This window comes from Magallana gigas, chromosome 7 (assembly GCF_963853765.1).
Source record: "Magallana gigas chromosome 7, xbMagGiga1.1, whole genome shotgun sequence".
In the NCBI taxonomy this organism is placed as follows: domain Eukaryota; kingdom Metazoa; phylum Mollusca; class Bivalvia; order Ostreida; family Ostreidae; genus Magallana; species Magallana gigas.
Genome location: NC_088859.1, coordinates 18,542,957 through 18,569,061, shown reverse-complemented (window position 1 = coordinate 18,569,061; position 26,105 = coordinate 18,542,957). Strand labels below are relative to the sequence as shown.

The 26,105-nt window shown below is 33.4% G+C and overlaps 3 protein-coding genes across 4 annotated transcripts; 1 reads left to right on the top strand and 2 right to left on the bottom strand.

Moving 5' to 3' along the window:
* Window positions 1-5,204: 5,204 nt before the first annotated feature.
* On the top strand, window positions 5,205-9,522 carry LOC105332737 (B-box type zinc finger protein ncl-1-like). Its single transcript, XM_020069109.3, has 3 exons — window positions 5,205-5,857; window positions 5,941-6,005; window positions 6,310-9,522. The coding sequence occupies exon 3, from the start codon at window positions 6,331-6,333 to the stop codon at window positions 8,095-8,097; it is 1,767 nt and encodes a 588-aa protein (XP_019924668.3). The 5' UTR covers window positions 5,205-5,857; window positions 5,941-6,005; window positions 6,310-6,330; the 3' UTR covers window positions 8,098-9,522.
* A 141-nt stretch (window positions 9,523-9,663) lies between these two features.
* Window positions 9,664-16,732, bottom strand: LOC117680536 (dehydrogenase/reductase SDR family member 11). Its single transcript, XM_034457113.2, has 7 exons — window positions 16,301-16,732; window positions 12,694-12,897; window positions 12,288-12,382; window positions 11,626-11,755; window positions 11,129-11,218; window positions 10,549-10,614; window positions 9,664-10,241 (listed from the first exon to the last, which is right to left on the bottom strand). Exons 1-7 carry the CDS (start codon window positions 16,430-16,432, stop codon window positions 10,200-10,202), a joined length of 759 nt encoding a protein of 252 aa, XP_034313004.2. The 5' UTR covers window positions 16,433-16,732; the 3' UTR covers window positions 9,664-10,199.
* A 2,115-nt stretch (window positions 16,733-18,847) lies between these two features.
* LOC105332739 (dehydrogenase/reductase SDR family member 11) lies at window positions 18,848-22,682 on the bottom strand. 2 transcript variants are annotated; one of them, XM_011435419.3, is made up of 7 exons: window positions 22,510-22,682; window positions 21,398-21,601; window positions 20,921-21,015; window positions 20,585-20,714; window positions 20,206-20,295; window positions 19,725-19,790; window positions 18,848-19,267 (listed from the first exon to the last, which is right to left on the bottom strand). In XM_011435419.3, exons 1-7 carry the CDS (start codon window positions 22,639-22,641, stop codon window positions 19,226-19,228), a joined length of 759 nt encoding a protein of 252 aa, XP_011433721.1. In that variant the 5' UTR covers window positions 22,642-22,682; the 3' UTR covers window positions 18,848-19,225. The 2 variants fall into 2 exon arrangements, with proteins under 2 accessions (XP_011433721.1, XP_011433720.3); XM_011435418.3 differs by lacking the exon at window positions 20,206-20,295 and adding an exon at window positions 20,080-20,169 and having other exon boundaries at window positions 22,510-22,678.
* Between the last annotated feature and the right edge of the window lie 3,423 nt (window positions 22,683-26,105).

The window sequence follows — 26,105 nt, the reverse complement described above, 5'->3', positions numbered from 1 at the left end:
AGTATATTGAAAATTCATAAAATTGCTTGTTTTTTTTATTTTTTTGTAATTTTCGTCTAAAAAAAAAAACCTTCCGCACAAAAAAAATAGTTGCCAGAAAAACTTGTTTGTTAAATTTAAATGAATTTTCCTTATGACTGTTGTGCAATTATGATATTGTAATCTTTCTGTGATGATAAAATAAATAAAATCATATTCATTTTGAACATAATGATAATCTGCGCAATGAAATCAAAATATGAGGAGTGATATTAATATGGCATGTCAAACGTTGCAATATTCAATCTTTTCCATTTGTATTGTATTTATATTCATTTGTGTTGTATAATTTTCCATTTGTATTCTATAATTTTCTATATGCATTGTATAATTTTGTGTTTTTATTGTATAATTTTTCCATTTGTATTGTGTGATTTTCCATTTGCATTGTATGAATTTCGATCATTTGTATCGCATAATTTTTTTATTAAGGTCTTCCGTTTTCAACGGAAGACCTTGTACTGATTCTGTTGATAATTAAGGTCTTCCATTTCCAGTGGAAGACCTTATTGTTTTCGTACTGTTTATTAAGGTCTTCCGTTTCCAACGGAAATTGGGTACAAATTTTGAATAACAATTTTTGGACGTTTCGGTCGATATCTTTTTATCAGTTGATATTTTGTTAAGAATATATAATAAAAGTTCTTTCTAACAAAACCATGAAAAAAGGGCTGGCCCCTTTATTTTGGGGCCAATCAACTCGTAAAGTCTATTACAAATAACCTTAAAACGATGAAGATTTTGTTATGCATTATAGAAGCTAAGTTGTCGATCGTAACAATATCTATGTGGAAAACTCATTGCCACACCTATTTCTTAAGTAATAAACGATTTTTTTTACATTATCCTGATTGTTTTCGTACATATTATTTTTTTCCAAATTTTGTGCACACGATTTCTCGAAAACTATTCGACCGATCTGAAAAAAAGTCTAGAACAGAAGAAATGAATAAAGTCTTTATGGCTTTCGCTACGTCTTCTTTTTTATGTATACGAGTACATAAAGCTATTTTAGATTTTGTTTCACTATATAAAAAGTGTTGTTTTTCATAACCTAAAATTTTGATCTATAGAAATTCAGTATCTAACTTCTCAAAAACTTTGATACCTTACCACTTGGAAATCATTTAGTGATGCAAATTGACAAATGCCAATGAAAAGACATCATTAGAACCCAAGAAAAGAACTCAAATGTGCATACAAATCATACATTTTATTTATATGTGATATGATAGAAATAATTGAAAAATATAGCTCGCTTTTTGTGCCGCAAAACACGGGCGAAAAGGATTTTTATACCCCACGAAAATAAATTGGGGGGGGGGGAAATAAAAATCACATTGTCCGTCCGTCTGTCTGTGCAAAAATTCGTGTCCGGTCCATATCTTTCTGATGGAGAAACATTGGAAGTTTTTACTTCATACAAATATTACTTATTATCTGACGAAGCATCATGACCTTAACCCAAGGTCATTTGACAAAGTAAAGGTCACTGGCAGGAAAAGTGCAAAATTTGTTTCCGGTCTACTTTGGAATTTCTTACTTCACACAAAGATTGCTTATGACCTGGGAGTGTGTAATGATTTGTTCCTAAGGAGAAACCTTTGGAGTTTCTATTTTATAGCCAGATTCCTTATGACCGATGATGTGTCATGAACTTGACCCAGGGTCAGTTGCGCAAGTTCAAAGTCATATTAAAAAATGCTTAATTCCTGTCTGTGTCATATCTTGTACTTATGGAAATGAGTAAAAGCTAAAGTTTGACATAAAGATTGCTTGTGACCTGTAAATATACCCTGTCTTGTCTTGACTCACTATAAGAAAAAGAAGCACCCATTATTCTCTAATAGAGAAATACGTGAGTTATGATGTTTTTTCTTAGCGGGGGTATCATTTGTGAGCTTGCTAACAGTACCTTTTAGATGGTCCAGTGGGAGCACTGCCCCCCCCCCCTTCTCGCAACCAAAATTTCCCTTAACGTTTAGAATGAGAAACGAAAACTGATTTATTGACATTGTTCAGAGATCTTGATCCCCGCAAGCTAAGCAGACTAGACTCTAGCAACTGCAATGAAAGCTTTAAGGCTCCAAAAGACAAGCACTACAGTGAGAGTGGAAGCTTGGGACATAGACTTTCTGCAGCCGTATTAAAACTTTGAGAGGAGCATTTTCTTTCTTTTTTTTCGCACAAAAATCAATAATATATGTACACGTAATCATGGATTAATTTTCATTTTCTTGTTTTGATAATTGAGTGCTATCTTTATAGGTTCATTAGAAGCTTGGACTTATACCTGGGTCAGCAACAACTTTGCTAACCTCCATCAGAGACAGAGATGTTCATCGCAAAAGAAAAGTTTCAAAAACAAAAGAATTCAAGGTATATAAAAATATTATAGACGAATTCCATACCAATTTTCTTTTAGCTCATACAACAACAACAAAAATCAAAATATACCATAGTTATAATATTAAATTTCATGTATGCATACATGTATGTATATGATCAAACCTTTTCATTAGTAAAAATATATAGAAATTGTTTATAATTAAAATCTATTCATTTGTCATTTTACAAGACAACAATTAGATTGGTTTCTTTTTGCACAGTTGCAACGTCAAAAAATAAAAAGTGAAAGGAGTGGAGAAACTAGGAGCCAAGAAGTCAGAGAGGGTGACAGCTACTCATCAAATGTTTTAGGTGATTTTATTTAGCAATTCAATAAGAGTACATGTATGTCTATTTTTGATTGATCATATAGATATTTAGCCAAAGGTATGATCTTATTATATACCACTATGTAAACAGTGTGTAAGAGAAGGTGAGGAAAACATAAGAGTTGCCAAGTTTGTCCTGTGACTTTCAATTTTTGGGTGTAGATTTCCCTCCCCTTGGCCCAATCTGACTCATACTTTATCCACAATGTGTTTTTGGTGGGCAATATTGGTCATTTTTCTCGAAGATGTCGCAGAGACAGCGGTTGACTACAGGTAAACTCAAAACAACAGCACCAACAGTTCCTGGTCTGACTGTACAGAACCTCGGGAAGCGGCAGTATATTCCAAGCTGCAATTGATGCAGCTGAAGCTATTATTACTACATGTAGTACTACCGATAGTCCTCTCTCGAGACCTAGGAAAAAAAAGCGGGATGAATATAAGAACCTGGACGAAGAACAAAGGGCTAAAATTGACAGAATCGCTGTGGAAGACGGTGTTGCAAGGGCAACAAGGCGCTTTATGGCCAATTCTGGTATCTGGTATTCTGGTGTCTGAATCAACAGTAAGAAGCATTCGAGACCGGTATCTAAGAGCAAGAAAAGCATCTGGTATGTCATATTATTTAATCATTTTTAAACTACCATTATATTACGTAAATACTAAATTACATTAAGCATTGTCGCACTTTTCTCCGTAAAAAATAATATGAATACGCAATACATATGATGCATTACTTTTTAAGGGGATTCACATCTCGCTGCTCTTCCAAAATCCCTTGGAGGAAACTCCCTGATGTTTGGTTCCTTGGATAGTGAGGTACAAAACTGGATCCGCCAAGAACGGCTCAACGGCGGTGTTATCAATTTGAGAATCGTTATGGCGGTCCCCGTTGTGACCAAGTTCGACAGAAAAAAAAATTATCCCAGTTTGGTGGCCACATCGAAATCACTAAGCATCTTGCTAGGTTAATAATGCGCCGTATGGGTTTTGTGAAATAGAAAGTGACAAAGACTGTTAAAACTTTACTAAGTGATTTTGACGATACAAATGTGAATTTGTGAAAAAAGTCAATTATGTGGTGAGTGAGTATCCTGTCCCGGATTCTCTTATTATCAACTGGGATCAAACTGGCTGCCAGCTCGTTCCCGGGGGTGAGTGGACAATGGAGGAAAAAGGATTAAAGCAGGTTACAGTCGCCGAAATTGATGATGAACGGCAGATAACACTTCTTTTAGGAATAACGAAATCGGGAACTTTACTTCCCCCGCAACTCATATATGCAGGAAAAACAGAGCGCTGTCTACCTCAAAATGTAGAGTTTCCTTCTGATTGGGATATCACGTTTACCAAAATTCACTGGGGTGAAAGTTCGATGCTGCGATATGTGGATAAAGTGATCGTGCCATATTTTAACGAGATTAGAAAGGAACTTCCGTTAAATCGAATCAACCAGAAGGCCATTGCTTTTTTCGACATTTTTGCCGCTCATCGCACGAATTCTTAAAGTGAAAAATTAAAAAGCCACAACATTCAGCCCCGTATGTCCCAGGCGCGTGCACCGATAAGCTCCAGCCGTTGGATGTGACCGTAAACTACGATTACAAGGTAAAGTTACCCAAGTTTTAGAATTGCTTGACCATGACGGTCAAGGGAATGCCAATGTTGATCTAAGAACATCGACAGTGAAGCCTCTACACGCTAACTGGATAATTAACACTCATCATAACATGTCAAAACGCCCCGAGCTGATAAAAAGCGGCTTCCAAAAAGTGGGACTGTAATGAGTCATTCTACCACAGTACTGAGTAGTAATTAAGATTGAACTGAAATATTAAATGTTATAAATAAAATATTAATGTCTCTTCTTCACACTGCGTTCTAATATTTTATTTTTTGCTGTAAAATACAAATGTAACTTTATGTACTATGCGTTCTTTGCATCAAAATATGAACATAAAAATTAAAAACGTCTTTACTTCTAATCTGTGCATATATATAGAGATTTTTTTATTTAAAAATTACAAATTCAGTGTCTTTATTCCCACGAAATCCACAAAAATTAAGCCACCACGAAATCTAATGATTCCACAGTAATTCCTAGACCATCAGATGTTGGTAACGCCAAAACAATTGTATACTATGATCTGGAGACAACAGGATTGAATATGTCCAAATTTGTACATTAATTTATATAATTATCATTTTTACCATGATTTTATGTTTCTTAACTATTTGACAAAGTTTTTACGTATACCTCTGTTACTCTTAAAGATAATATAGAGGCTTTAGAAAAGTCCAAAATGATATTAAATGTAAACCACTCAACCAATCAACCTTTCAATCTACAAATTATGTTAATTTGTTATTCTGTTTTGATTTAAAATTTTGCTGTTAAATGTTAGTTTGCATGATGTTTCTTTTTTTGATACAATATTATCTTGTTTATATATTTACCCATAGCAGGCCAACATAAGGAAGTCTAGGATTTCTACAATTGGATTAAAAAATTTCTACAATCACATCACACAGCCGACAGCTCTATTCTTTGTAGTGCATCTTTTATTTGCTGGTATATATAGTTACAAGGGAAACACTGTTCAGATGAAGAGTTCCCAGTTCTTTGTAAACAAGATCCTTACCATATTCTATACATGGTCACGCTTTTGTGCGCTGTATATGATAATATGCTTTTAAAAACTCAGTAAAGAATGGTTAAGAAGTTTTGCTACTACAGATTACTTTTATGCTTGAGCATGCGCAGAATACATATAATTATGAAATAGGAATGGTGTTTGCCCTTTAAACGTCAAACAGCCTGCGTCCTTGACCCCATTAAACACTACAGATGCAGTTTTTAACAAAAAAAGAAAAAAAATGCTGATTCTAAAGCAGTTTTGTATTCATTACACAATAAGGCTGAGACATTCAAGCTGGCTTAAGAAAACGAACGAAACACAAAGATATCTGCAAAAAATACCTCAGCAGTTTTATAGCACAGTACCCGTTCCTTAACACATCACGTGGTGTTTAAAAGAGACTTCTGTGAAGATACCTCACAAAATAAATCTTTGGTTGAAGAGATTTGTAATTTTTTATCTGTAAGTATTGATACCAAATCTATTCCATATATGTTGTAATAAAACTATATTAGCATATTATACGTTATTTCTGATCAAATTAGGGTTATTAACTTTGGATCATAAGTGGAACTGAAAGATCTGCAATTGGATTGGATTGCATTAGCAAGTAAGTGTTTAAATTTTCGATTATTGATTCTTAGTTGATACATGTTGGTACTTGTGTGTATACAAAACTGCGTATTTTTAACTTTTTCAATCTAGTGCTTAACCTGTTCAAACCTTCGTTTTGCATATCTGTAAATGCTGCGTTGAATTTTGCGTATTTTATCTTAATTTTTAATTTTCTATAGAAAACATGCCTTATCTATTTACTTCGTCATTCAAACCTGATTTTTGTAGACCTACCAATTTTCGATCATTTAACTGTATTAATTAATTTCTGTTTTTACAACTATATTTTTTATTCAAAGTATGAATGAACGTGTTTGACAATGGATCCCAAGCGCTGTGCCCAGGATGTGTTACGGTGTCATCTCTGTAAGACCCCTGTTACACCTATGTACTGCGACATTTGTCACATACATCTGTGTAAAGAATGTGAGGGAGAACATCTCTCAAGCGAATTTAAAGACCACAAGGTGGTGCCCTTTAAGATGCGTGCATCTACAGCAAAGTGTCAAAAACATTCCTCGAAAATATGTGAACTTTATTGCGTACTATGTGACATTCCTATATGTGCAACATGTGCTTCTTCAGAGGATCATAGAGGCCATGAATTTGTTGAGTTTTTAAAACACATTGAAAATAAGAAAGAAGTAATACGAAGAGATTTAAAAGAGTTTGAGCTATCCATTTATCCAAAATATAAAGAGATTGCCTCTTATATTTCAGTTCAGAAAGATAACATCAATACCAACTCTAAAAAGTTGACAATAGCTTTAGAAAAACAAGAAGAAGACTTGCGAAAAGAAATAGATAACATTTTGAAAAAACTGAAATCTGCTCTTGATAAAATAGATTCAAAATACTTGGCTGTTCTAAATAGGCAGGAGGACGAAATAGCACAAACTATTTCTAAAATTACTCAAAACATTACTGATTTGAATGGTTTGCTTAATTCCAATGATGCCTCTCATGTCTTTGCTTACAAATCCAGGAATGCCGATTTCAGAAGATTGCCTCCTAAACTCAAAATATCTTTACCAAGCTTGACTTCTCAGAAGATAAATAAAGAACAGCTTTATCAGCAGTTTGGTGCTTTGTCAGCATTTTGTATAACATGCGATAATGATGGTTACACAATAGATTCCCCTGACGCTGAGACCTTTCCCTCTGAAAAACCACTCCTTGAGGAACCACGGATCATTACAGAAATAAAAACCGAGTATGGTAACCAAAGTGAATTACATGGCGTTTCTTGTCTAAGCGATGATTATATCTTGACGCATGGAAATGAAAAAATCATGAGACTCGTCAATCTCCAGGGAAAACTAGTAAAGTCATTTGAAACCAAAACAGGAAACATACCAGGGGCCATAGCAGTGACAAGTGGGTATCCAGTTTATACTGATTACAATGAAAGAACAGTGAACATATCGAAAGATAGAAAGTTGCAGAGAGTTGCCAAACTTCAGGGATGGAGACCTCGTAGTATATGTGTTTCTTCTGCCGGCGATTTCCTTGTTATCATCGACAGTGATGATTATCAACAAGTAAAAGTCGTGCGTTACTCAAGCCCAGACTTCAAAGAAAAACAAAGCATTCAATCAAATGATAATGGTGAGCCGCTTTATTCACTTGGCGATTTCTCCAAGTATATCAGCGAGAACAAGAACCTTGACATCTGCGTAGCTGATTATAGAGCCGGGGCAGTAGTGGTGGTCAATCAGGCCGGGAAACTCCGGTTTACCTACACTGGTCCTTCTTCTACTACCAATGAATCATTTTGTCCAGTCGGTATCACTACCGACAGCCAGAGTCGGATACTGACAGCAGACTATTGGAACAACCGCATCCATATTTTTGAGCAGGACGGACAGTTCCTCCGCTACATTGACGACTGTGATATACAGCGTCCATGGGGATTGTGTATGGATTCCAAAGACAATCTCTTTGTTGCTGAGTGTAAGACATGTAAAGTGAAAAAAATTAAATACTGTAAAACGAGAAAGTATGGCGCTGTACAAATTTTAGCGCCTTTGGCCCAACTGCCCTTGAGACCTAAAATTAATAGTGCACCAACGATTTTCTACATTTGAATGAAATTTCAAGTTACAAAACGATAACTTCAGCCCCTTTTTAAAGCGCTAAGCATACTCAGCGCTTTATTGTCGTTAGACTTCTACTTCCGATGCATCGAATAACCGCCCCCTATGAGCAGAAGTATACATCATTTAAACCAGTTTCAGGGGTTTATGCACATAACTGCACGGGCTATTGTGAATCTAATGTACGGGGTATTGTGAATTTAATGAAGGGGGCTTACATACATCATTGCAGGGGCTGCCACGCAGTGATGAGGAAATATACAGAATCTGAAATGTTATATACATATATATGTTATATACATACAGAAGCTGGGTTAGCGCTTTTCAGTACTATCAGTACTTGATTAATAATAAGAATAATAAGACGTTATTCCGAAGGGACAACTCTATTTGTATATACAATAGCATAGGTATATAGCATGTGGATTAGAGTAAATAGCATTTGATTTCCCTCGCATGTACTTTTATTTCTAGTGTTATCTCAGTCGCTACGTTAAATTAAAAGTGCGATACTCAAACTTGTTTACAAATGATAGCCCATCGCCAGTAAATGATGTTTTTATACCTATTCACTGACGATTTGAAAGTGTATTGTTCTCAACAACAGTTTATGTTGCCGTGTTGAAAATCACGTGCTTATGTAAACACAGAATTAACAATTGATCAAACAAGAAGAAATTTTATTTAACCTCTTTAAGGTAAGAGGTGCGAGCATTGACATTTAATTGCACGAATGTATTGGCACTTGTGTAAATATGTTTGCGCCAAATTTTCTCGTTTTACAGCACTATGTTTAAAAATTACACGTACATGCATATATTAAGAAAGGCACAAAGCCTAGGCATATTACTGTAAATTATATATAATTACATCTGCTGCGATTTTATGTTGTGTATTATACTTTTAAATTAATAGTTTGGTGGTATTTAATAAAAATATAAATGCATTTTGCTTAAGTTTCTTAGACATAATTTCAGATTCTAAGATTATGAAACAGTGGCAAACAGAATTTTAAAAGAGTGGTAAAATTAGAGAGATAGAATATTTCTTCATGATTAAAAAATAAGTAATGTCACAATCAATATTTATGGTAGGGGTACGCTGATTACATACAATCTCCCCGTAGACCTTTAGCTCCCCCCACATTTGAAATTTCAAATACACACGAGCACACTGAGGTACATGCATTTTTCTACTTTAATGTATTTTACCAAAATCTGTATGTAAAAAGAGAAAATTCTACATCACTGTGTAACTTCTAAAATAAATAGAAACGCGCTAAACTTATTTCATAGTGTTACTCGTCTGTGCGAGGCGTGTCACGTGACATATATTTCGATATTAAGCGTGTTCGACGCGACTTTACATGCCATCTACTATACCTTCATTTATGAAATTAATCATTTGTAAGTTGTATTGTCAACGGATTTTTTCTAATTACTAAGTTTCCCCATGGTTGGTGAGAATTTGACGATATATAGTCACGTGGATTGTAAAAGACTATTGAACGATCTGTTTCATGTACAATACATATCGTCTACTGTACCAAGGTCAACCCATTCTGTTCAATTTTATTTATTTGAATAAGTCACAAACCAGAACAAAATTCATCTTTACAGAATGTACAAAATCATCGAAAATGCATCAATCAATTCAATAAAAAATTATCAAAGATGTCAACAGTAACAAGGATGTTTACATTTATTACTCTTATTCACTCTTGTTTTATCAAAAGCATGGTTGGTTTTGTATATAGTTCATTGTATATAAAAAGGAGCCGTTTCCATGTTTAGGGATATCATCCTTTCACTCCTCTGAGATTTAGCAGAATCGGGGGAATAAGAAAATACTACAGGTGATACTACTGAAATACACTTATTGTAATGAGAAAAAGTAAAACAGTTTCTGCTGTTCAAGAGAACCATGCACTTAAACTGATTCATACTATACAAAATAGATAGGAGTATACATTAGGAAAACCCCATGGTCATGTACGTTCAGAAATTTTCAAAAATAACAATTAATTTCCGAAATTACATAATATTAATATTGTCAACAATCAAATAACTGCTTGTCTCTTTGTTAAGTTTGAATTACGTTTTCTGTTCAATTGATCTCACCAGGATGTCATGAACCTGTGAAAAAGAAATTTTACGTAATATTTAATATGCATGCTTCTTCGTTATATTGCATGAATTTCATGTAAAATCTTTGCATGAGAAAGAGACGTAAAGTAACACACACATTTCGTGCAAAAACTTCCTGTGATTTTGAAATGATTTCCATCGGAATATCATACATCTAATGTTTTAAACCATCATTTCTTTAAAACATCCTACAAATTTTGCATGATATTCATGCAAAAACTGTGATGTTAATTCATTACTGGTGTGGTTTTTCAAATAGAAGAAGATACTTAAATATTCAAATTAGGACACTAACCTGAACATGTGCTGGTGCACTTAATGCATAAATGACTGCATTGGCCAAATCCTCTCCTTCCAAACACTGAAAAATCAATTAAAAGTCTGTGCTTCAAGTACTAAAGTGGTCACTGTATCAATATTGATCAAGGTTGACTCTTGTGCATAATGATAATTTGCATTTTTCAATTAATTAAGACACAGTCATTATGATAATCATGTTTTGAATATACATATGGAACCTTTCTTATTTCAATGACCTTGATTAACCTCATCTTCGCTAGCCCAGGGTTTACGATCCACTCTGTTGTAGAGGAGCAGAGTGGATCGTAAACCCTTGGCTAGCGAAGATGGATTAACCTGGGATTTATATCTTTCTCTTTTTTTTAACAAATAAATTATTTGTATAAAAAAAGTAAAAATGTACAAATTAAATGGAGAGGGGATGTAATGTGTTTACAATTTATTGGAAAGCAAATCAAGACATTTCAGAGAATTCATCAATTTTTTTCTCTATAAATGTAAAACGGGATGATTACATTTCATTTAAACCTGTAAATATCATTAATTCAAACACTGTTTATTTTACCAATACATACCTTCATACGACTACAAATTCTCTTCCCAACTTCTGGACTTTTATACATTCTTTGATGGAATTCTGTTGCCACTATCCCTGGACTGACAGACTATTTAAGAAGATCAAGGAGAAATAGAGTTATCTGCCTTATATTCTGCATAAATTCTCTTCCCTTCTTCTTAATTTTTCAAATTGCATGTTTCAAATAACTGTTTTTGCCATCTCTTGGCTTATAGTCTGCATGTGCAGAAATATACCCCATATGATTGATTAAATGATAAAGCAGGTAATACTAGTATACAGATTAGAATTACTTATCCTTCTAATTAAAAATTCAAAGGTTGAACAAAAAGAATTTAAACATAAGTCCATTTCTTTAGTTTCAGAATCCATGGAATCTATATGGATTTTACAAATCATAAAGAAAGAAAGGAAAATCTGTATATATCTCTGTACATGCGGATGTACTCTTAATTCGACAGTATACATGTACAATTAAAAACCCCAGTTTCTCACCGAAACCCTTATGTGAGATTTCAGCATATGAAGTTCGTTCCTGATACCCTCCAGAATTGCAGACACAGCACATTTTGTGACAGAGTAAAAATGACCCTCTGCATTTGGAACGACACGGTGTCCAGACAAGCTAAAAATAAATATCATTACATATATTGATTATAACAATATATAACTATATAAAATATTCCTTCCAACTGTATCCAAGTGTAGGTGTGAAATGGTTTTTTTTCCCTGTGGCTAATGTGGTATGGGACACCTGTCGAGATTAATGTTGAATTTAAAAAAAACCCATTATAATCAAAATATTTTCACCGGTTTAGAATTTTCAAATTATGCAATTTTTGACCCAAAATTTTCAAAAAGGTAAAATTTGTAAAAGCCCCAGCGAGATTCGAGCTCATGACTTACAGATTTGCAAGTCATGCTCTAACCCACTGCACTACGCTGTTAGGTAACAACATTGGGAAATAAAACATTTATAATGTTATACTTCATTTTATGGTTTATTTCGATAGGAATCACGTAATAATATGGACGCGTCCCATACAACCATAAAGGACAATTGTCTAGTGTAGTTTCATGTAATATTTTATGTATAATTATAAGTTATAAAAATCTTATTCACTTTCCCTACATTGAATGAATATAAAATCAATTACCTATTCATTAGAATGATGTGACCATCATCAACTTTGTTTTTCTGCATTTGTTGGAAAGCTTCCCTGGTACATATGCAAAGACCAAGTACATTAACCTAAAACAGTAGATTGTTTAAATTCTAAATCTTTAATACAGTAATGTATTTCTTTAAAAATAACTACTAATTATTAACCTATACACTGTAACAATAGATATACAACACAGCTGAAGACTGACATGCTGCAGTCATTATTTTTTTAAAAAATCTTGATAACCTATTCAGTCATATTTTTCGAAAAGATTCTCTTTCTCTCAATCTCTCTCTCTCTCTCTCTCAAAGAAAACAAATCTTGATGTTTTCATTACAGTACTCATGAACTAATGCTTTAAAATAAGGAGAGAAAATTTGAAAAAATTGAAATTTACATCTAACATGTTTTTCCAGTCAGCAGTGCTGCCAGACAGCAAGGGCGCACAGTGTGATAGTCCGGCGTTGTTAATGCACACATCTACACCCCCTAGATCTTTCTGGATTTTTTTAAACATTGCCAAAATCTCCTCTTCTTTGGTGAGATCGCATTTGATTGGAATCAGCTGACCCTTTTCACCCTTCAGCTCATCTCGTATAGACTGAAATTAATAATTTAACATATTAATATTTAAAATGAAAAAGCACTTCTAAATTGAGATTTCATTGATAAATATAGTGACAAAATGGCAATTGAAGCAACTTTTAAAATTAACTCAGGGGTTTTCTTGAAACGACAAAGGCAGTTTTTGCATTCACTCCATAGAAAACTGACTTGTATATCCTTCAATAAGCATTATTTACGCTTAAAAAAAACATACAATCACCGACGGTTCTGGGTGTGAAGAGAAGCCAATGAGGCATGCAGCATCGGAGGAAGAGGGTGAGGGGGACCTGCACCTCCTTTTTATGCAAGAAACATTTTGCTTGAAATTAGATATAGAAAATTTAATTTTAAAGGAGTTCATCCACTTACGAATTACAGAAAAAATTAACAACTTTGACATTAAAACAGAAGTTTAAAGTAACTAAGCCCCCTTCCTCCCACGGAAAAGAACCTGTTAATAGTTTTGCGGGGTTTTTTTTTTGCTTGTCAAGATTTCGAATAAGTCTGCCCCCGCCCCCCATCCATCACTGCTACGTGCCTGCCAATACACATATAAACGAGATCGATTTTTTGTTATAAAATTCAAGTGAGCATTGTGGTCCATGGGCCTTCTACATACTGCATTATTTGGCAGTTTGACTTTCCGATAGCCCAAATTATTGCTCCAATCGTCATGTATTTCCATGAGTATGCAATGCATACTTTTTTCATTGTAAAGAACATTTAGAGCTTGCTTCGTATTATTTATCTTGGTCAACCATGATCCACTGTCGACCGGTGTTATATAGTGCCTTTTCCCCCTAGCCATCTTTTCCCCCGGAAAAATGGCTATATAGCAGTTCTTCCCCCCGGAAAAATGGCTATATAGCAGTTTTTCCCCCACGGAAAGCTGACTAAATAGTGGGCTTTCCCCCTTTTTATAGCCAGATTACCCCCACGGAAAACCTACTATATAGTGGATTTTCCCCCATTTTTACTTTCCGGCCATGTTTATTGCGGGCCATTCGTGACAATAATTTGCAATAACTGATATGATATTAATTTCTCACAAAAAAGGATAATTATGGCATTTATTAATACATAGAATAAAATACATGGTTTTCCAACCCCAAATATGAACTAAGGCATGCGCCTTCATAACATGCATGTGTCATCATCGTTTATTTCACCTGTTCTCACCCCTTTTTGGAACACCTTTTACACGGATTTCGGCGGAATACCTCGAATCTTTTTCATCTAATCGGTGCTTATCTACAGTTTTGACTTCGACGTTATGAACACGTGAGAACACATTTGAGTGAAAATACGCCGGTTTGGAAATCTAATTTTCCAATGTATTACCATCAATGTATAAGCTTCTCCCAGGGAACTAACTGACCAATCTTGACTTACTTTCGTAGAGGAAGGGAATAAAAAGTGGAAATGTATTAATCCCTTCGTCAATTTTAAATTAATACCGTTAGAATTGACGATCTTAAAAACAGTTATATGTTTCTTCTAAATATCAAACGGGAGACAGGATCCAATGATATGATGAGAAACTGAAATGTTTTAGTTTTACTTTGATGGTTTATTGGTATTTTAATTATGTATTAAAAGCATGTGTAAAGTTAGTGTTTACAATTTCGTTTTAAAGTTACGCATATTCATATTTTAAGCACATTTCTACGAAACGCGAGATATTATGATGTAAACATTTTAAAAAACAATGAAATGTCTTCACAACCAGAACAATGTCGGTATCTTTGCTGGTTACTTTGGAAAATGTGAAATGGAGCCTGAACTAACCTTATGTTTATATTGTCACTCAGTATTTGCTAATTTTTCCACTTTTAAGTTTGCAACGTGATTTATAAATATACAATTTTGAAAACGATGCTATATAAATCAAGATATACGATTCAATTACCTAACAAAATTATACTATTTGTTTCATATTTTTGCAATAAAGATTTACTTGTGTGCCATATTATTTCTTCGAACAATTAAACAAGGGTAATAAAAAAAAAAAAACAACAACCAACACATATATTGTGATGAGCTGACTTTTTTTTTTAAAATATAAGCTTGTTCTTCTAATCAACTAACAAGTAAAAAAGTCGTATATGCGCTTAGGTTGGTTATTTTTTTTTTCGGTTTCTCCTTTTATGAATAAAAGTTCATTGATTTATTTATTTTTTTTAATTTTTTTATTTAATTATTTATTATATCATTAGTCATCTTATGAATTGATTAAATGTTTTGAAGAATAATGAATTTTACCCGCGTACCTTTTTAAAAAATTTTGTTCGTTAATTAAAAAAAAAAGCAGCAGAATTAAACGTAATTTTCAATCATTTTAATAAAGAAATATATGTGATTGTGTATTTTTAAATGATGTTTTTACTTTTAAATGACCGTAAAAATATGTTCATGTGGTCATCTATAGTTTTTGAGATATGGGGCCCTAAAAAATACATGTTCTTTATAATTGGATTTCAAACATCGGGCTCGAAAACAACAAAGGCTCCTACCCTGCATGGGGGCTTAAATTTTCGGTGTCATCTACTAGTGGTATACCACTATCACTGTGAAAATATGGTTAATTGGTCATCTCTAGAATTCGAGATTCGGGTCACCACTTATAGAACACTAATCAATCATTATAATGGGGTTTTCAACATTGGGCCCTGAAACTTCAAGGGCCTCTTCCCTGAGAGCTGAAATTTTCAGAGTCATCTTCAAGTGGTAAACCACTGCCACGATAAAATATGGTGATATGGTCATCTCTGGTTTATGAGACATTGGACCCTAAAGAATATGCACTATAATTATTATAATAGGATTTTAAAATCGGGCTCTGAAACATCGGAAACCAAATTTCTCTAAAACAGAGATTTAGCCTGGATAAAATTTTCACAAACAGACAAACAGTCTGATAAATTTATCAAGAAATTCTTAAAGCATTCTCGTTTTATACAATTTCAGAACACAGAATTATGCATATAAGTGTATAACTTGTAAAACTTTTTTCAATAAATTACCTAAATTAAGTTCTATGTGTAATTCCATTACACACATGTTCAACTTTCAGCATTGTCTATAAAAATAATAAATCGGCAAAACGAAACTTAACCTGTACAGATGAATGCAGATATACATGTATGCAACATGAGAGTGTAGAAACATTGATTTTAATCCTGACTGGATTTTCATAAATATTTTTTATAAAATCTGAACCAAAAACGTGAGGGAGAAACTCTACTATGGGGGGAAAGCTACTTTATAGTAGCTTTTTCCCCCGGGGGGAAAGGCTACTATATAGTAGGTTTTCCGGGGGAAAAGCTACTATAAGGGAAAAACTGCTATACAACACCGGCATCAATTACAACGTTTGCATAAAACACTCGATTTGTTACCTCAATTTGTTGCACGTTTCTTGCACAGCCCACAACTTTCATGCCATGTTTGACCAAAGCTCGTGTGATGGCGGCTCCTGTCCCCACCGAGGCTCCGGTAACAAGCGCAACCCGACCGACCCATTTCTCCATGTTGACAATAACGTCCTTTCACTATTTCCTTGTCACAAAGTGAGAAAAAATGTGTGACCAAAATTCAAAGAGATATGGCACCTTTTCCTGTTGTTTTGCCTACACCCTTGGTTGAGCGGAAAGTACATTTTACTAAAAATAATTGCGCCTTTTCATACTATTTCGCCCTTGACGCTCCACGTCTATTTTTAAAAATGACGAATGACAAGTCTATACATGCATACCCTGTTTACCCTTGTTGCTACAAAATCAATCTTGATCAGTCAATTCTATAACATACATGGTAAACTTATACATGTACAAACATCATTCGTCATTTAAAAAATAGACGAGGAGCACCCATGCGTGGTTGAACGGAAAGTACCTTTTACTAAAAATAGATATAAAGGTACAATAGTGATTTTCGAAATCTAGGTATTGATTTATGATTATGTACCTATCCACCGATTTTTGATAAATGAAAACAGAACACCTCGTACATGTATTTATGGTGATGCAATATAAAATGGGTCGGCAGTTTCCTATGCAGTGGCATAATTTTTATGCAATTAAATTTACAGAAATTGTTTATGTTTGCATGAAAGCTATTTGGCTACGCTTTTAATGACATTTTGTTCTAGGAATAAATTAATTTCCATCTAGTCTGGCTTGATAGAATCGGACATTTAGCATCGGTGGGTTTTTTTAAGTCGATGGTGGGAGACTAATCCTTAACAATTTAAAAAGCAAAAAAAAAATCTCTAACTTTCATTTCATTAAAAGCTCCTCCAGAATTTTCTATATCAAAATTTTAAACAATAGTTGTTTGCAGTTAAACAGAAATAAGAATATGCATTTTTCTTACTCACATCGGCCATTATATACAGGAAAATTTATATATTGGATTGACATTATTTTTCATTCATCATCTTAAAATTAAAATTGAAGTTATTCATAATACTATATTTAAAAATGTAAGAAAAATATGTATGGATGTAGTTATTCTAGCACATTATATAGATTATTTTCAAAAGTCACATTTTATACTTGATTAAAGAGACTTAGACACGATTTGAGCTCAATTTTTTTCAAATATTATATTTTTCATTTTAAATGTCTAAAACGGTCATTAAGGATGATGCTTTATCAAAATTTGAAAGTCAAATATTGAGTTTCATTCTAGTAACAGAGGTTTGAATTCTTTATTGAGTTAACAAATCTCCATTATTTGTTTATAAAGTGTGACGTTGGTATAAGTCTCAATCTAGCTGTGCCTTTTGTTGTTGATAAAATTACCAGTATTTATGAACACATTAAATCAGTTTATCTTGTTTGCCACAAGCTACTTTGTCAAAGAAATACACAAGGGAAAAACCCGTATGAATGTCTAACTGACATTCTAAACCAATTGACGGTGTACCCATGCTCATTATAGCGCATAAAATTATCGTGTATACACGTGCGCCCATGCAGACATTCAAAATATTCTTTCTTAATGTATACGTAATGCAAATTAAATTCTTTTTAAGAGTTTGTTTTTCAGATTTTGAAATAGATTTTTTTTTACATCGTGTTAATTTTAGTGATATGTTATATATCACATTCATGTATTCCTCTTATTTTCATATTTTTTACTTACTGTTCTGCGTAAGTTGAAACTTGTTAAGATTTCAACATAAATAAAAATTAATTTCAAAGAAGTACTAGTACTAGTACCAGTATATTTTGATTGTACTCTCTTTTAGGTTTAATGCCATAACTAAATCGAGAGCCTGCTGAATTCATCTAGTATGTTCAACAACTGAAGTACATCAACTATTTATTACATAAATTTATTTTTGGTATTATATCATAACTGAACACAAAGATCTTCCGCCAGACTGATATCAAGATTTCCTTCGAGAATTTCAAATAAAGGATGATGTTAAATACGGCCCTAAGTAAATTGGCAAAAAAAAGATTATTACGAATTACTATTTTAAATTTGACATGTTTACATATAATCTCCATAGGCTGCACATTTGATCATTGTATGTCAATTCTGAAATAAATGACTCGTCTGTGACACGCATGTCACGTGACATAGATTTTGATAGGCGTATTCGACGTGACTTTACATACTATCTACCTTCATTTATGAGAATACATTATTTATAAGTTGTATTGTCAACGGATGTCGTCTCTGGTTGCTAGGTTTCCCCCTGGCTGGTAAGACTTTGGCGACAAATTAAGTCACGTGATATATACACGTGTTGGGCCCGATCAGCTTAATTTATTCATGTACACATCGCCTATTGTACCAAAGTCCACCCCTATTCTGACTGTTCATTTTTATTCATTTAAATTAAAACGAAAATCCCTGTTACAGGGTGTATAAAATCATCGATAATACGTCAATCATTACAATAGAAAAACGGTCTAAGCTAACAACTGTAATCACGATGTGTCATGTTTATTCACTCTTGTTTTATCAAAAGCATGGTACATTTTCCACAGTTCTTTGCATAAAAAGGGGCCGTTTTCATATGTTTATGGATATCATCTTTCACTTCTCTGAGATTCAGAATCGGGGAATAAGAAAAAACTACAGAGGAAACTATTAAAACACTCCTCTCAGCAATGGAGAATAACAAAACAGTTACTGTTCTATTATTAGTTCATACATGTACTATACTAAATAAATATGCGTATTCAGTAAGTAAAGCTTATGCTCATGTATATTCAAAAATATTCAAAACCAACAATTTATTAATGAAATTGACATTATATTGTCAACAATCACATAATTGTTCGTCGCTTTTTTTCAGTTTTGATTTATGATTTCTGTTCAGTTGGTCTCATCAAGATGTCATGCACCTGTAAATAGAAATTTACATAATATTTTACATGCATGCGTATTCATAATTTTTTGTTGTACACAAGCCATGAGAAAATGTGCCATTATTCATTTTGATCACATCTTAAAAATATGACAAAATATTGAAGTCAGTTTTCTTCTTTAGTAACAGGATATATGTGTATAACTTTATAAAGCTGCTATACACAGGCATGTTCAAGATACTATCTGTGTATTTTTCATGTGAAGTAAACAACATTTAAACTGTAGGACATACATTGACATAAGCTGTACCTTCTTCCGTTACATAATACACATGCAAAAATGTATATCTAATGTTTTTAAACAGTAATATCATTCGAATATTAATATTATGCATATTTTGCATGATATATATGCAAAACTGATATAAATTCATTAGTTATGTGGTTCTTGAAATAAAAGAATATACTTGAATGTCCAAATTACGACACTAACCTGAACATGTGCTGGTGCACTTAATGCATATATGACTGCATCAGCCAAATCTTCTGCTTCCAAGCACTGTAAAAAAATTACTTTCACCTGGGATTTATAAATTTTCACACTTACATTTCACATTTACATTTACAAGGGAGGGAGGGAGGGAGGTAGGTAGGTGGGTAGTGAAAATTGTGTTGAAAAGGGGATGCATGTGTAATATGTTTACAATTCATTCAAAAGCAGATTAAGACATCTAAGATAATTTATCTTCTTCTTTTTTTTACATAAATGTAAAATGGGAGATTCTTACAATTCATTTAAACCTGTAAATGCCATTAATTCAGACACTGTTTATTTTACCAGTACTTACCTTAAAGTGACTACAAATTTTCTTCCCAACTTCTGGACTTTTATGCATTCTTTGCTGGAATTCTGTAGCCACTAACCCTGGACTGACAGACTGTTAAAAAAATCAAGGAGAAATAGATTTATCTACCTTATATTCTGCATAGATTCTCTCCCCTTCTTCTTTACTTTTCATATTGCGTATTTCAAATTCTGTTTTTGCCATCCCTGGGCTTATAGCCTGCATGTGCAGAAATATACTCAATATGATTAATTAAATGATAAAACAGCTAATAAACAGATGAGAATTACTTAAATCCTTATGAATTAAAATTCAAAACTTTGAACAAACGGAAACGTATTTGAGAGTTCATTCTTTAATTAGTTTTAGAATCCATGGAATGTATATGCATACTGATTTACATATTATCATAAAGAGAACAAAATGTGTATATTTCTCTGTATATGAAGATGTAGATACACATGTAATCTCAATTCGAAAGTATATAATTCAAATGTTAATATCTCACCGTAACCCGTATGTGAGAATTCAGCTCTTGAAGTTCATTCCTAATGCCCTCCAAAATTCCAGATACAGCAAACTTTGTAGCAGAGTAGAAATGACCCGCTGCATTTGGAATTACACGGTGCCCTGACATGCTAAAAATAAATATCATTCATATACATATTAACCTAACAACAAAGTCACTTTTTACGTGTTTTAAATGGTTAGAGCAAAATGTTAATTTTCCCCCCTGTGATTAAAGTGCAGTGGTGTAGTGTAGTTTTATCTAATATTTTATGTACAATACAACGTAAAATTAATGTTCACCCTCTCCATATTGGATGAATATAAAATCAATTACCTGTTTATGAGAATTATGTGACCATCATCAACTTTGTTTTTCTGCATTTGTTGAAAGGCTTCCCTGGTACATATGCAAAGACCCAGTACATTGACCTACAATAATGGATTGTTTAAATCCTTGATACTTGAATACAGTCATGCATTTCTGTGAAAAAAATTCTTCTATCATACACTTTTTAATTTGATACATATCACACAAGACTAACATGATATTATCATCCTTTTTTGTGGAGGAGATCTTGATAACTTATTTAGTTATATTTTTTAGAAATGATCTCTCTCTCTCACTCTCTCTCTCTCTCCCCCCTCTCTCTCTCCCCTCTCTCTCCCCTCTCTCTCTCTCTCTCTCTCTCTCTCTCTCTCTCTCTCTCTCTCTCTCTCTCTCAAGGAAACAAATCCTGATAAAATTCAACACCCAAGAGCTAATTACTTTTAATAAATTTAAATAGAAGCAGAAAAATAAGTTGTACTTTACATCTAACATGTTTTTCCAGTCAGCAGTGCTACCAGACAGCAAGGGCGCACAGTGTGATAGTCCAGCGTTGTTAATGCACACATCTACACCCCCTAGATCTTTCTGGATCTGCTTAAACATTGCCAGGATCTCCTCTTCTTTGGTGAGATCACATTTGATTGGAATCAGTTGACCCTTTTCAGCCTTCAGTTCATCACGTATTGACTGAAAATTATACATCACATTAAATGCAGCAAATATAAAACACAAGCCTGTGCATTACCATAGGGGTCTAAACTTGAATACCTCATTTTTTAAATAAATTTTAGATGTGATCTTAATGGAAAATGTATGAGTTCAATTTACATGTACATCACGTACTTCAACTTAGGATAACTAAGAGAAACTATCTCCAAGGTTTCCTAATCCAAGTGAGCGTAATGGCCCATGGGCATGGTCCCTCTAATGGTACTGCATGAGCAGTTGACTTGTAGTGCTCAGCCGATAGGCAATACATGTATTATTGTTCGTATGTCCGGAATTTCTCTACACGTATTCACTGATATTACTAAAACCCTACAGTGGTGCAGGTGCAATTAATAAAAAAAAATTAGAGCTTATCTGTCCAGGCGTGCTTGATTTTCCATTAAGGTGTACACCGTGTTGTTCTGCATTGATGTAGCGTTTCTAAAGGTGTACATCGGAAGAACACTTTTCTACACCGAGCCAGGGGCATGTGTGTTTGGGTGTAGCACTTAACACCAAAATGGCGGACGAATGTTATGATTGTAAACTTGACAAATGATTTAAATTATATAACGAATTAAAAGTCGCGTATGTTGTCTTTTGTACAGTGAAAGCCGTTAAATTTGAAATGTCTTTATTCCAATGCATTTATATCAGAAAAAGGCATCGGATTGTCGCTGATGAGCAGATTCTCTGTTAAAACTCCATCCTTTTCTGCCACCATGTACATTGCACCTGATATACAATACAAAATGTTTACACCGGGTGCACACTGGTGTACACCTAGTTAAGCTAAATCAAGCGCGCCCATGGGTCAACATGCCCTTTAGCCACAGGATTTAATAACATTGCCGACTCCAGCTTGCATGAAATACTCAATATGTTACCTCGATCTGTTGAACGTTTCTTGCACAGCCCACGACTTTCATTCCATGTTTGACCAGAGCCCTTGTGATGGCCGCTCCTATCCCCACCGAGGCTCCGGTAACAAGCGCAACCCGACCGACCCACCTTTCCATGTTGACAATAACGTACTTTATCTTAACTCAAAGTTACGTGGTAGTAACACTATCGCCCTCAGGTTGTCACAGGTCGAGAGAGGATTGAATTTTGTTACTAAATTTCAAATTTATTTACAATGTAAAAATATAAACTATAACCTATACCATTTTACTAACAAATTTAAAATCGATCAATTTTACAGTTTACTTAGTGTAATGCAAGCATGCATGCATGCTTCCCGAATTCGTGGAAAATGATGCACCACCAACAGAACATCTCGTTATGCTTGGCAAAATTTATATAACAGTAAATTTGTTTTTTCAGCTTGTCAACATATTTTTGGGTAAGTCTGGTCCCTGCACTTTCAAAAACAATAGATATATGTATGTTACGATACATGCATTTATGGTTTTCATAGTAGTATATAAAAACACATGTTTATCCTGCGTTGCAAACAGATACCCTTTAAATTGGTGGCGCCCTGCTACACTTTTGCACCGAAAATCGGGAATATGCAAGTTAACTGAGAGCCATATAAATTGAGCTGTAGAGTATAATTGATTATGTTGAAAGAGGATGCCATGAAATTAATCATAAAAGTATTTCTATCAGTTTCTTTTGTATCTGTGACACCTTCCCCTGAGAAAGACGCGATACCAATCGTTTAGGTATTTCCAATTGGCGATTAAAAAAAGATTGCATTGTCAACCCAAATTAATTCTTTGGTAGCTGGAGTTTGCACGCATTATTGGATCTTATATAGTACCAAGCTGGGAGCGGAAACAATGGTGCTCGAATTGACGTCAGGAAATTTTGAAACGTATACACTTAGATGTAATCTGGTGAATTTGACGGCCGTATGCAATAAATTGTGGGTATATATAATTGAATATCATATATATATTTGAGTTGAAATTGAAATCTAGATCTGGGTTTTAAGAAACAATTGATAAAAATTGACACACAGGAGAATAATGTAGGTTTTAATGCTGTTCATGTATTTAAGGTGATGAGTTGGCAGTTTCCTATGAATTCGTCATTTATACACAACAGAAAAATTGGACTAAATTAAAGTTACAGAAAAATTTAATGTTTGCATGAAAGCTCTGCCTTAATGTATAAATTTGGCTTTTTAAAGAAACCAAATTGTACCAGGAATAAATCAATTTCTACCTTTTCTGGCTTGATAGAATCAGAAACTTGACATCTTTTTTTTTTTTTAAAGTTGAGGTTGGGGGGGGGGGGGCTAATCCTAAAAATCTTAACAAACAAAAAAACCTATAAGTTTTATCTGAAGCTTATTTCGATCAATTGATCTGCTCTATAAAAGTTGGGAGGTTAGGGGCAAGTCCCCCAAACCTTAATTTTCTGTATTTAAATTGGTTGTTGTGAGTAAAAGTTAACTTTGAACTTGAATAGACATAAGAACATATGCAATTTGTTTTTCTCACATACAACACCTGTACGCGAAGATTTCTCTTGATGTGTCACAAATGCATTTTTTGGGGGGTGGGGTTTGTTTTGTTTCGGTTATTTTAAATTCGTTCATGTGTACAAGCAATGCGAGTGTAATTTGTATTTTTAACTTTCAAGTTAAACTGGGTTTTTCCTAACTTTTACGATTGATTTTTTGTTTGGGGGGGGGGGGGGGGGGGGGGCTTTTATATATTCGGTTAAAATAAATCCGAATTCTTTCTATTTTACAAAGTATCTTGAAATTTAACCTAAAATTAAAACGAAATTGTACATCGTATGAATGACCTATTTTCAATCAATTATTTTAATTCTGGTTATATATTTAAGAGTGCGTGGAAAAAAATGTATTGGTGTAGAAATATTTATAAAGGTCACTTTTAATACTTGATTAAAAAATAAAGTTAAACTTCAATGATGGAGCATTTCAACTGTAGTTTTTAGAAATAAGGGTAAAATCAAATGTAACGAGAAATGGTTTATTGGCAATGACGTATTAGAATTAATCGTGGAACAATTTACTTATTTGGGAATAATATTCCAATACAATACTAAATTTACAAAAGCTGAAAAGCAATTATCTGACCAGGGTAGAAAGGCAATGTTTGCACTTAGAAAAAATATTAGAGGCATGATACTTAATCATGAAACATTATTATCGCCTTGATTGTTATGTTGGTGGTATATTATTAATAATGCATCAGAAATTTGAGGCTCTCATAAAGGTAACAATGTTGAAAAACTGCATCTTGATTTTTGTAAGCAAACCCTGGGTGTAAAAAGGTTTTCATTTAATGCTGCTGATGTATGCAGAGTTAGGTAGATTACCTCTTATTGCAAAAAGGTTTTTTTTTTCAATTTTAAAATTTTGGAAGTATGTGTTATGGGTATATCGATGTTCAAGCTGTTGCAATTGTTTGATAACGAAAATTTTAAAGATATGTGTAACCTCGGCAAATACATTTACTATGTATGAAATTAAGAAACGATATATGTAATTAACTTTAGATGTTGTTCTTTTGATTCTTTTCCCCTTTACTTATGTCATTTTTCATATTTATGTATGTAATAGAGTCTCCTGTAAAATACCCACTTCTGTACTTTACTATGTTTAATTTATATAATCTGATGAGCTGCAAAGCTTAAAGAAATAAAGAATGAACTCAACGAGTTTTCATATTATTCTATAAACAAAAATTGTAATTAAGAATGCTTTAGTGACATCTTTTTGAACAATAGACGGTGTATCCAATATCATTATAGTGCATTAAATTATAGTTTGTATTTTTCGTTGATATTCCCATTAAAATCAAATTGAAAGAAACTTGTTCCTCTTAGAATATAGAGTAGACACACGTATATGCTATTGAAATACAATGATTAAGAGACACAACTCCTTCTTACTTAATTATAAGGATTTTAAATTGTGGTTGAAATAATTAGTTATGGTTTAGTTATACAGTTAGATCACATCAGCTTTAAATGCCGATTTTATGAATATTCTTGCATTGTCATTTTGTTTGATAATTTGCATACTTGCTGAGAAATATCACCGCAACTCCCGATTTCCCCCCACTTTAACATGTTTATTATTGATACTATAATATCAAGCAGAGAGAGAGAGAGAGAGAGAGAGAGAGAGAGAGAGAGAGAGAGAGAGAGAGAGAGAGAGAGAGAGAGAATTTTTTTTGCATTCGTTTGATGTCTCTTATTTGTCTCATCGTAAAAAAAAATCGATTATCAGGGAGTAGCAACTAATCGTCTTCACCGTGGTTGCTCGTATCAGGGTTTGAAAGTATTTTGTCGCTTCTTGTTGTCAAGAGCGACCAAATTACAATGTTGTGGAAAATATGGCGCAAACAATATAGTTCAATTGATCTAAAAGGAAGAATTAATCAGTTGGTGATATATCATCGATTTTAGCTTTCTTGTTTTTAAGAATTAAAAATATTGAATGATTTTATTTCACATTGATTTTTCAACGGTACAAAAACTGCATTTTCTTGTA

Bases quoted from the DNA above. Each gene is read 5' to 3' on its own strand.
- LOC105332737 (XM_020069109.3), top strand. From the start codon at position 6,331: ATGGATCCCAAGCGCTGTGCCCAGGATGTGTTACGGTGTCATCTCTGT.
- LOC117680536 (XM_034457113.2), bottom strand. From the start codon at position 16,432: ATGGAGAAATGGGTCGGTCGGGTTGCGCTTGTTACCGGAGCCTCGGTG. The intron at 11,219-11,625 runs GTGAGAAACTGG...CTTCTTAAATAG, and splicing joins AATCTCACATAAGGGTTTCG to TCTGTCAGTCCAGGGATAGT. The intron at 10,615-11,128 runs GTATGTATTGGT...TTGATTTTTCAG, and splicing joins GAATTTGTAGTCGTATGAAG to TGTTTGGAAGGAGAGGATTT.
- LOC105332739 (XM_011435419.3), bottom strand. From the start codon at position 22,641: ATGGAAAGGTGGGTCGGTCGGGTTGCGCTTGTTACCGGAGCCTCGGTG. The intron at 20,296-20,584 runs GTGAGATATTAA...CTGCACATGCAG, and splicing joins ATTCTCACATACGGGTTACG to GCTATAAGCCCAGGGATGGC. The intron at 19,268-19,724 runs GTTAGTGTCGTA...TTCTATTTACAG, and splicing joins GTGCACCAGCACATGTTCAG to GTGCATGACATCTTGATGAG.